Source organism: Sorex araneus, chromosome 7 (assembly GCF_027595985.1).
Source record: "Sorex araneus isolate mSorAra2 chromosome 7, mSorAra2.pri, whole genome shotgun sequence".
NCBI classification, from domain to species: Eukaryota; Metazoa; Chordata; class Mammalia; order Eulipotyphla; family Soricidae; genus Sorex; species Sorex araneus.
The window spans coordinates 60,751,028-60,763,607 of NC_073308.1; the positions used below are offsets into that span (position 1 = coordinate 60,751,028).

The following is a 12,580-nucleotide window of genomic DNA, read 5'->3' on the forward strand; positions in this document are numbered from 1 at the left end:
TCATCTTCTTCTTCTTTGTCTTCTTCATCTTCGTCTTCTTCGTCATCTTCTTTGTCATTGTCATCGTCTTCTTCATCTTTGTCTTCTTCATCTTCTTTTTCCTTGTCATCCTTCTCCTCCTTTTCTTCTTCCTCCTCCTTCATCTTCGTAGTAATTCATCATCACAATCTTCTTCTCCTCCTCCTCCTGTTCCTCTTCCTCTTCCTCTTCCTTCTTCTTTCTTCACCTTTCTTTCACACCCAGTTGTGCTCAGAGCTTACTCCTGTCTTTGCACTCACAGATCACTCCTGACAGACTTGAAGAACAATATGCAGTGCCAGGTTTTCAAACCAGGGCTGGCCATGTGCAAGACAGGTGCCTTACCCCTGTATTGTCTCCCTGGCCAGCATTGGATTTTTTGGTTAAAAATTAAAATTTACTTTTGACAGTTAATAGTATGCTTGTGTTTTGGTTATAATACTGAAATCATCAGCTAATAAGACAAAATGTGTAGAACCAGTCTCTAGATAGTATGGGTAGACATATTTGTCTAATATTTTATTATCCCCTCATTTTTGTAGCTTATATTTGAATCCCCTGTAGGACCCAGCTATCCTTCCCCTTCCCTCCCCTCCTTTCCCCTCCCCTCCTCTCCCTCCTCTTCCTTTCCCTTCCCTTCCCTTATTTTAAAGACCCTATGGAGAAAAGGAGGGATTCTGGCAAGACAGCTGCTGGCAAGAGATGCAGCCTCTCCTCCTTACCATGTTTTAACTAAATGAGCAATGACATAAAATGTAGACCCTGGAGAAAGACCAGATGGCTGGACATGCAGCAACCTTCCTGGAGGAGGTGGTGCATGTTATTCTTTAACACCTTTTACCAACAATTCCCAATCATAAATTTTAATTCTACTTACAATATGTGCAGAAAATAAAGTATTGAATTTTGCTCCTTTTTATATTTCTGAGTTTTCTGGAGAGAACAGGGGTTGGGGGGAGAGAGACAGAGAGAGAGAGACAGAGAGAGAGAGAAAGAAAGAAAGAAAGAAAGAAAGAAAGAAAGAAAGAAAGAAAGAAAGAAAGAAAGAAAGAAAGAAAGAAAGAAAGGAAGAAAGGAAGAAAGAAAAAGAAAGAAAGAAAGAAAGAAAGAAAGAAAGAAAGAAAGAAAGAAAGAAAGAAAGAAAGAAAGAAAGAAAGAAAGGAAAGAAAGAGAGATTTTATCTTTCTTTATGGTCAGTAGCTCTCCTTACTGCTAAGCTACCTCTCTAGTTTCTATATGAACTTTCTTAGATCAGTTTAGGTTAACTGTAGAGAAAAGGTTTTTTTTTTCTAGCTAATTCCCCAGTTCACTCCACAGGTATTTATTGAACACAGTCTAACATCAGACCCATAGGTCTCAACCTTTTTGTGTTCACATTTGAAGAGGTTAAAGATTCTGTTCTTGCATGTTGCAGTAAATGTCACCTTTCTTAGATGTTGGATAGGTTGTACTTGCTCTACATCACATTACATAACCCACTTGGACAAGTTTCACCTTAATTAGTATCACTGTACATTACTGTGATAAATCTCTGTATGGCTTGGTATTAAGTGCATTGCTATTTGGGGTCTATCAGAGACTTGGCTTGTAAAGATAGAGTTCAAAGATAGTGTGCAGCAAAAAAGTTTCCATAGGCACAACTACTCCTAAAATTTCATTAATTGACACAGTATTTGTTGCCAAATTTGCAGTCAGGTTGGATCTCATGTACCATCTCCTAAGAAGGCAAATGGGCAATTTTTATTTACCATTAAAAGAGGATACTGTTTTTCATTGCATGCCAGGTATTCATCAAGATGAATGTCAGACATTTTTTTAACATTAGACCACGATACTTTTGTCAAGACATACATGTGATTAGATGTAACAGGGAATTGAGATCAACAATAACAAAGAAAATCAGCAGTACAATTATTCCTTGGATTGTAGGTGGATTTACCTGAACTATTCAAATTGGATTTCTTTCTCTCTGTGAGTAGAATTGAGTTCACATTAGTTCAGTGTGAACTAAGTAATTAGATTAGTTTATTATCTAATTAGTGAGTCAAGACATGCATATGTAGAAGAATTGGGAAAGACAGAGCAACATGTCCTAATTTTAAATATACTATAGTTATTCACAATGCACTTAAAACCTTCTTCCAGGATCTTTGAACACTTTTTTGGTATTTATTTTTAATAGAGCTGAAGAAATAAGAAACTAAATCTGCAGAGCTACAGATCACAGTACCCATTTTATGAAAAACATGGGAAGAAAGACCTAAAGGAACAGAGTTCTGTGTTTTCAATGGAGATAATACAGTGCTCACAAAAGCTTGCCAAGCTCTTTTGTTCGCTTGGCTCTGTAGGCTTTGTAGGAGATTAGGTATATGAGAAATATGCATTGTGAAACATAGAATGGTTATAACTAGTGAATAATAATTGGAACTGAAACGTGAAAGGTCAATTATTTGAATTTATAAGGTAGAGTTATGACAACTATAGGGCAACTCAACTATTGTTGGTAGGATACCCTCAAAATGTTCAGCCTTACACATAATTATAGACCAGAGAAATTTGTGTGTTGGAAAATAAGGTAAGAAATAGAACGTTTTTGAGACACTAATTTATACCAAGCATTATACTACATGTTTTATGGAGTTTTTCGATTCAGACTTAGTAACTGGCTAGAAGATAGACATTAATATCCTGATATTACAGAAGCAATTCCAGCAGTTAATTAATTGACCAAACTCATACAAATAGGCAAGTAAGCCTTTTGTCTTAGCTCCAAGTTCAGTAATTATTCCGTGACAGTTATACTGCCTCATTGGCACATTGTGCATCTAGTTTGCTTTCTCTTTCTCTTTTAGGGGGTGGGGGTAGACCAGACCTGGGGTGCTCAGGGACTGTTCCTCATTCCTTGCTTGGGTGTGACCTCTGGCAGTGCTCAGGGAACCATACAAGGTGCAGGGAATCAAATCAAGACTGGGACCGGCCTTTTCCTGACCTGTCCTCAATGTTTTTCATGCTCACAGGTATGACTATCAATAGAGCTTTAAATAGGTAGCACTGTAGCACTGTCTTCCTTTTGCTCGAGCGGGCACCAGTAACGTCTCCATTGTGAGACATTTTGTTACTGTTTTTGGCATATTGAATACGCCACAGGTAACTTGCCAGGCTCTGCCTTGCGGGCGGGATACTCTAGGTAGCTTGCTAGGCTCTCCAAGAGGGATGGAGGAATTGAACCCGGGTTGGCCGCATGCAAGGCAAACGCCCTACCCGCTGTGCTATCGCTCCAGTCTGTGTTAATGAAAACCATTGAAATCTGTATTAGCATTATTTGAAGCTCACAGGTATACCCGATGTAACTTGATACATTCACGTTGTTATTTTATATTGTTATGCTGCAGATTTTTTAAAAAAAATTTTAATTGAATCACCATGAGATACAGTTACAGAACTTTCATATTTGAATTTCAATTATACAATGATCGAACACCCATCCCTCCACCAGTGCACATTCTCCACCACCAATGTCCCCAGTATACCCCCCTTTCCAACCCTCCTTTCCCTCTATGGCAATTTCCCCCATACTTTCTTTCTACTTTTGGGCATTATGGTTTTATGTTGCAGATCTTAATGATGTGTCCATAGTTATAATCTTAATGAGGTGTCCGTAGTTATAAAAAAGAAAATGAGTTCAGAACCCATAATTTTGACTAAAGCTTTTGCAACATTAATAGAAATATCTTGTAGTTTTATATTGTTTCTATCTTAAGAAAAACCAGAGAGATAGTTCAGTGGATAGGGCTCTTGCCTTGCACACAGCAAACTCAGATTCTATCTCTGACGTCACATATGGCCCCTGAAATGACTCCTGACCACACAGCCAAGAGTAAACCTTTAGTACAGCTAAGTGTGATCCAAAAACCAAAGAAAAAATAAAGAAAAACCCAGATTCTTTACATTAGCCTTGTTCTCAGCTGCCAACAAAATCTTCCCCTGCACCACCCCCCCCACCCCCAGGGATACATGGGGATGTCTGGAGACACTTTGGGGTTTAAAAACAGCAAGAGGCAGATAGAAGTGTATTTGAGCTCTAGTAAGTAGAGAGAGGCCAGGGACACAAAGGTCAGCTATCTGCCTCTCTTTAACAAATACTAGTAGGGAGAATCTGTGCCAGCTGTGTTCACCTATCACCTCTGTATTCTTACGTATTTCTTTCCCCTCCCCCTGTCCTTTGTTACTGCTGCAATGCCTGCTCCATTGGCTCTGATGATTGCACATGTTAGTTGTGCTAGTTGGCATTTTGGTTGTAGTCCTCAGGAGTCACACACCGGGCTGTGCTCACACTCTGGTGCTCACACATGGAGTTATGTTCACCAAGAGCCACATACTTGAGTATGATGCTTGAACATACTTGGTTGTAGCAGTGGGAATCCCAAATAGAAGTGCCACTGTGTTCACACTGAAATTGTAGGGTGATTGATGCCAGGGAGCAAACAACCAGCTTCGTGCTTACAAGGCAGGCACTGTCTCTGAACCATCTCAGGGCCCTGGGCTACTCTTAGACACCCCACTCCCAAGCTCCCATGTTACCTCTCTGTATAACTTTTCACATTCAGTTCTTGTTTTTTATTTGTTGATCTGATCAATAAGAATGCATACTTCTTCAAGGGCTGGAGCAATAGCAAAGCGGGGAAGGTGTTTCACTTGCATGTGGCCAACCAGGGTTTGATTCCCAGCATCCTTTATAGTCCCTGTAGCACCACCAGGAGTAATTCCTGAGTGCATGAGCCAGGAGTAACCCCTGTGCATCACTGGGTGTGACCCAAAAAGAAAAAAAAATGCATACTTCTTTTTTTGGGGGGGAGGGCACATCTAGCAATACCCACGGGTTGCTCTTGGCTCTGCACTCAGGCACTGTATCTCCTGGCAGTTCTTGGGAGAACATATGGGATGCTCGGGATTGAACCCCAGTTGGCCTCACACAAAACAAGTGTTCTACCTCCTGTACTATCTCTCTAGCCCCAAGACTACATCTCTCTCTTTTTAATTGAATCACTGTAAGGTATACAAAGTTGTTCATAATTGAGTTTGTGGTACATACAAACGTTCATGCAACGCGCATGCAACACCCATCCCTTCATCAGTGCACATTTCCCACCACCAGTATTTCCAGTTTCCCTCCTGCCCCCCATACCACCCCCTCAGCCTGTTTCTGTGGCAGACATTCCCGCCCCCACCCCCCCCCCACACACACCTTTTCTTTTAGGCAATGTGTTTTACAATACTGCTACTGAAAGGGTATCAAGACTGCATACTTCTCCTTTTTTTTTTTTTCTTTTTGGCTCACACCCAGCGATGATCAGGGATTATTCCTGGCTTTACATTCAGGAATTACTCTTTGTGGTCTTAGGGGACCAAAATGGATGCTGGGAATCAAACCTGGGTCAGCCGAGTGCAAGGCAAACACCCTACCTGCTCTGCTATCGCTCCAACCCCAAGACTGCATACTTCTTGAGAGCAAAAGTTATATATTCATTTTGGCTTATTCAGTTTGTGGTATTATGCCAGATACGGCAAATAAGTGAATTAATGCATGCATGATTCAGGCACCCTTGATTTCACCATTGCTCTGGTGCTACTTCAGAAATCTTTTCCTCATTTCTTTATCCCCTGTCCTACTTCCAGTTATTATTTATCTCATTAAATATTAGTGTAAAATTTTATCATTAATATATTTAGGTTACTTTATATGTGACTCTTCCCACAATGCAAGATGTAGAATGTCTCACTGTGATTCATTAAAAATAAATTTAAAAAATTTTAAAAATACCACCAAGATAAAGTATGTCAGTAGTCCAGGGTTTATTTATAAGCCTTTTAAAAAATAGCAGGGGTGCTGGAAACTCCACCTGCTGCACACAAACCTCTATCAGCAGCAATGTTGATGTCCCAAGGAAATTCTCCTCACTTCTTCTGAAATGCATTGGTATCATATCTCTGAAATGGATTCTTTGTATTTGACCTGGCTGGTGGTGCCTGGTGTCAACACTCCCCTCCTTCATCCCCATCAATCTTTTGATAAGGTTTTTGGGTTCTAGTTCTTCTCGATTTTTTGTTTGTTTGTTTGTTTGTTTTTTGGGTCACACCCAGCGATGCTCAGGGGTTACTCTTAGCTCTGGCTCTGCACTCAGGAATAACTCCTGGTGATGCTCGGGGAACCAAGTGGGATGCTGGGAATCGAACCTGGGTCAGCCGCGTGCAAGGCAAACACTACCCGCTGTGCTATTGCTCCAGCCCCTCGCTTTCTTATCTGCTGAACTCAAACTATATTCAGCTGTCTCCTCACTCCTGACCTTTTGTATATACTGACTGCACTTTGTATTTATTTATTATTTGTTTGTTTGGGGACCACATCAAGCAATATTCAGGGGTTACTTTCAGCTAGTTGCTCAGTGCTAGAGATTTGATGCCTGGGTCAGGTGAGGCCATGCTTCTGGAGTCCGATGGTGCTCAGGTGCCACCAGAGAGGGATGTGGGATACAATATCAGGCATCAAACTTGGAGTCTTGTATATGCTAGGTATGTTCTCTGTCACTTGAGCTGTATCTGCTGTGCCCTGGAGGGGTCTTGGACTTTTACATTTCAGGAGTGATTTTATCTGCTAGTAGATAAATATATGATAATAGAGACAGAACTCCTTGAAGAACAGGAGATGAAAAAAAATCTGGATTAGCTCTACCCAGAACATAAGTTTACATATGTAGAATGGCATGAAGGTGTCATTTTACATTTCTTTGTTTTGTCTTATGCTCAGGTTTCATCTGAGCAGCAAGAGCCAGAGAAGAGCAAAGTAGATCTCAAAGAAATAAATATTTTAAAAACGTACAAATATTCTAAACAAACTATGATTGGGACCAGCTTTCTCTGTAATATCGGACCCTAAAGTGAAAACTTTTCAAGGCTTTTAGGTGTAGTCAGATGATCTGTGATATCCTCGGAGTTTATGAACCAACATGAGTAATAATAGCAGCCTCCCCTTACTGTATACACACTTTGTTCCAGGAATTGTATAAAATATTTTAATGACCAGGTTTGATCTCTGGCATCCCATATGGTTCGTCAAGCCTGCCAGTAGTGATCCCTAAGCATAGAGCCAGGAGTCAGCCCTGAGCACTGCTGGGTTTAGTCCAATACCCGTGTGTGTGTGTGTGTGTGTGTGTGTGTGTAGTGTTTATTCTTCATGACAAATTCATAAGGGAGTTGAGTGGGTTTTATAAATAAAGGGTGGACTTTTGAGGTGCTGCTTTGCACAAAATCATTACCATGTACCAGGAGTAAATACGGATTGTTGCTCTGCAGAATTAGCTCTTTTGAATCAGCAAGCTATACTGCTCTGCCTCAGATCAGTGGACTGTCTTGTGGCCATGTCTGCTGCCCTGTGCTGACCATCCTTCCCAGAGATTCTCCAATGAGACAGGAACCTGAGGGAGGACCATAAGGGGCTTTTTCTTTAGACTGCAGTGAAACTTTCACTGTAGCATCTGCTCTGATGAAGGAGATAAAGGATCTTCTTCAAAAGCTCATGCTTGTAATCACAGCCACGTTTGAGATGAGAAACTGTAATGCACTCCACAGCCAGGAGGCCACTCTACCATCTCCCAGAACTGCTTCCCATGCTGATACATTTGAACACAGTCATCCTTTTGAAAACAATTTCTTAATAAAAACAAAACCTTTATTTAAAAAACTAAACTTTAAAGGTTACTGTTTTAGATGTACGATGTTAGTTTGTTGAATTATAGATCTAACCAAAATACTCGCCAAAATCCTAAGAACTGTGGCACCTTGCTGACTTCATTCAAAATTGTATTTTTTGCTAAGATTTCTACCCCTACCCCAACTTTTTATTGAAGTGTGACATATCGAAATGTGCATAAAGTGCATAGTTGAATGATCTAGTCTACTGAGCATCCCAGGAGGCCCTCCTTGTAGCCCTCCTAGGGCTGATATAACAAAGTACCACCAACTGGGTGACTTAAAACAACAGCAATCTGTTTGGAAGGTTGGACACATGAATTCAGGTGTCAGGACCACACTTCACCTCAAATCCCTTAAGACTCCATTACTCTAGGCTCTGCCTGCTGTGTCACATGGTACTTTCCCCATGGGTCTTTCTTCACGTGACCTTCTGAGGATAGTCCAGATCAGGGTCAACCCCATTCTAATATGACCTCATCTTGGCTAGTTTACATCTGAAGTGACAGAACTTTGAGAGGCAAACACACAATTGAGGGCCAGAGAGATTATACAGAAGTATTATAAGCCAGCTTTGTTTCCATCCCCAGCAATACATGGTACCCAGAGCATTGCTAGGAGTGATTCCTGAGCACTGCTGGGCGTGATCCAAAACAAACACACACACACACACACACACACACACAAATAAATTGGTGGTGGGTATATTTGGCAATCCTCAGGGCTTAACTCCTGGCTCTGCACTCAAGAATCACTCTTGGCGGTGCTCATGGGACTATTAAGGATGCTGGGATCAGCGTGTGCAAGACAAGCACCCTATCCTCTGTTACTGTCTTTCCAGCCCCACCCCAAATTATTTTGATCATTGTGTTATTGCTACCTGATTCCAATGTGCAAAAATTTACTGGAATGAATGTATTTATGTATCACTGTAGCACTGTTATCCCATTGCTCATCAGTTTGCTCAAGCGGGCACCAGTAATGTCTCCATTGTGAGTCTTGTTACTGTTTTTGGCATATAGAATATGCCACAGGTAGCTTACCAGGCTCTGTCGTGCTGGTGAGATACTCTCGGTAGCTTGCTGGGCTCTACAAAAGGGATGGAGGAATCGAAACCGGATTGGCCGCATGCAAGGGAAATGCCCTACCCGCTGTGCTATTGCTCCAGCCTGAATGTATTTAGGTAGTTATGAAAATAGTTTAAAGGCAAATTTTAATTTATGTTGTAAATATACATAATCAACCTTCTCACTTTCTGTAAAACATTTTACATATCAAAGCAAATTTTTAAATTATGTTTTTAAAATTGTGTTTTCAAAAAGGTAGAATTGTAAGTAATGTATCAAACTTGCTGCTTTGTGCCATGTTGAGTCCCAGAAATGACCTGATATTTAAATGACCTTCAAAAGGATTAAGGATTGTGTAATCCATTTTTTTCTTTTTTTTAATTTCTAGCCAAGGACCCTTGTCATCGATTAGAGCAGTAATCAAGAGATGTAAGTTTATTTTTTTCTGGCTCTGTATTTTCTTTTGTAATAATTTTAAATGATTTTGATTTCTAGCAAGTGATTATATGTGATGAATCTTACAAAGAATCCAGCAAGAATAGCTTCTCCTAGGAAATAATAAACAATTTCAGTCAGGCAAGCAGCTAATGTTGTAACTTTGTTCTCAAATTTCATTTATTAATAAGCCAGTTTCTCAAAATAATAATTTTTTCATACAGATCAAGCTGTTAGGAAAGAAGTTTGAATTAGTTCATCCATTTCCATCTCTGGCATAGATTTTATGTAGTTTCTGTAGGTATAGATATCTGATAGGTTTCAAAAATATAAAGCCATATCCTTTTTGATTCATTTGCTTGCACAGTATTTTTATTTAACTGTATAAATGCCAGAAGAGATCAGCTCACACTTCCAGGTTATGCAAGATAGAAGTGTCACTGTATAATTTCTCCAAAATGACATGTTCATACTTTGTGCTTAGAGCCCTGCTTAGTGCCTTAAACTTTAGCTGATGCAGGATTTTTATATTCTTTTTAATAGAAGGATCATCAGAGGTATCTTTTCCATAGAACATGAATTGCATATACTTGTTTTTTTAAAGGTGGGATTTTTGAGATTTGCATTATTTGAGCTGAGGTCACCACCCTAGAGGAATGCATTCTATTTTTAGAAATATAATTTCTAGTGTCTTTTTAATATAGAGCTCCACAGGTAGTGGAGAGCACACATTTAAACCTTTGCAGTGAAAAATTTGTAAGGTGTCAGGCAATACATAATATTGTCCATTTCCCCAGTTCATTTTTGCTGTTGTTGTTGGCAAGTTCTAACTATGTGAGAATATTACATGGTATATTGGAGGGAATTAAAAAAATGAAAAATTAAGTATAGCTTTACATGTTTAAGAATCTTTGGTATAGTCAATAATTTATTGCTGGAGATCAATTTGGAATACTCAATATTATAGACAAAACCTGGAAGTAGCTAGACAGGAAGTGTAGAATGGTGTTTCTCAATCTTTTCTGACTAGTGTCCCCTTTTGGCCTTGTTTTCTTCCTATTACTCCCCTGTCTTACTGATCGGTGCCCTAGTGTCGTGCTGTACACCCCCATTTATATGATTTCAACTATTGTCCCACCCCCACCCCCACCCCACTTGTTGAAATGGAATATTAGGAGGCCTCACAGAGGGCCTTATGGTTCCCAGTTTAGAAATGCTGTTATATGGAGAAGGTAATAAAGAATGAAGTGTAGGAAAACTGATGTCTGAGGCCAAGCTATTTCGCCCTCCAAAGAGAGCTAAAAAACAAGCCTGCAGAGAAGGGCCTCATTCACTGAATTCTGCATGTTCCTGCCTTTGTTCTCCGGTTCCCTTTCTTCCCTCTTGGGTTTCAGGACTTTGTTGGGGTGCCAAACTTCCCATAGCTCCCCAAGGATAGTTTTTCGTTTAAGCCTTTTATTACAGTAACATTGATATAAAAATATTTAGATATCAAATATACATTACAAATCAACAACTTGATATAATGTAAATATAAGCTTATCTATGTGTTAAATATATGTATATATATATATGCAATATACCACCAAAATCCAATTTCTGTTTTTCAACATACAATTTACAATTGACATCATTTTATTAATTTACCCTGTTTTACATTCAGGCAACTAGTATTTTGTTTTTGTAGTCAAAGAAATAATTTTTTGCTCTGATTTTGTTGTCATTGCCTTTTTCTTCCTTCCTTTCTTTCTTTCTTTCTTTCTTTCTTTCTTTCTTTCTTTCTTTCTTTCTTTCTTTCTTTCTTTCTTTCTCACTTTCTAGCTTACTCTCTTTCACTTTATTTTCTGGGCATGTGCTTTAAATAGTGCACTTATGATTTGATGTATGCAGTGAGTATACCTCACCACCACTAAAGTACCCAAGACCCTTCACCAATATTATTGTATTATTTCCAGTATTTCCCCCATATACTTTACCCTTTACCTGATATTCTGAGTTCTCCAAGAGGATGGCTCCTTCTTACCCTTATGTCGATGAAAGCTTAAAGAGAAGACAGCTAAGAAGAAGGGGGCAAAAGACTGAAAAGGTTGATCAGAATAAGAGAAAAAAAATCAGGAGACAGCTGTGAGTTAGAGGTCAAAGGGAGGCAGGGTTTTTAAGAACGAGGAACTGCAAATAGCTTGTAATGCTGCCACAAGATAACTGAGAATGGATTTTTGTGCATAAGACTTAGGGTGCACAGTGGTGACCTTGGAGAGAGGTTTTAACAGGGCAATGAAGTTGGAAGTCCACTTCAGTTTGAACAATGAGTGGAATATGTGGAAGTAGGGACAGCTGAGGGAGGCCACTCCGACACACTTAGGTGGCGAACAGAAGGAAGGGGCTATCGCTTGAAAAGAGGGAGGAGGGTTGAGGAGAAAGGTGACCTGAACATGTTTGCAGACTATTTAGAATGAGGACACTTGGAGACATTTTTTGGCACCAGGGAATGAAGCAATGGGGAGATCAGACTGGAACATGAGATGACAAAAACAGGGAAGTAGAGTCCTAACCGGGAAGAAGTCAGAAATCGACAAAGCTTTAAGAAGGGAAAGTTTTGTGGGTCCCTTTTTTTTCCCCCCTAAACTAACCCAGTTGTCTTCATTCTATTTTATCTTATTTTTTTCTTTTGTGACCACTCCCGACTCTGTGTTCCAAGTGGTCATGTGGTGCTGGAGTATTGAGCCTGGGCCTCCTGCATGCGAGGCGTGCACACTGGCATCGAGCATCTCTCTGTCCCCAGAATTCATTATTAATGTTAATATTGCAAATTCACATGCAAGCCATTCTGTAAATAGCACAATGCAATTGGTACATATAATTTAACCATATAAATAAGTAAAAGTTTCAAAATCTGTAAAATGATACTCTAAAAATGCTGCCATTCTTTGGCCTTAATCCAAAATACACTTGAATTAAGCAGCTGTAGCAAAGGTTAAATAGAACATGTTGGTTTATGTAGGCCTTGCTGGCAAATTTGGTTCTCCTGGCAACTAAGACATGGAATCTGTTTAATCTTGGATAGCGAGAATAAGATTAATTTGTGTATATTTAAGAAATAACAGAGAGAGTGTGAGACAGTACATGAGAATCTACAGCAAAGATTGAGTGTTTCTAGCTTTAAAATATCAACCATTCTATAAGGATCAAGAAAGAAAAAACAGTTCATAAAGGAGGGAATATAGGGGTTTTAAAAAATTACATAGAGCATAAGGGAAAATATCCCAAAGAATGTGAAAGTACAAAAGTTTGACGGGAGGTCATCTCCTGTCGTG

At 39.6% G+C, this 12,580-nt stretch overlaps 1 protein-coding gene across 4 annotated transcripts in view; it reads left to right on the top strand.

Annotated features, from left to right (window-relative positions):
• SH3D19 (SH3 domain containing 19) overlaps positions 1-12,580 on the top strand; it is a 199,949-nt gene that overhangs the window by 114,539 nt on the left and 72,830 nt on the right. For all 4 annotated transcript variants that reach the window (XM_055144849.1, XM_055144850.1, XM_055144851.1 and 1 more), the window contains exon 3: positions 9,220-9,260. In XM_055144849.1, coding sequence (XP_055000824.1) covers positions 9,220-9,260 — 41 coding nt within the window. The remainder of the gene's footprint in view (positions 1-9,219; positions 9,261-12,580) is intronic.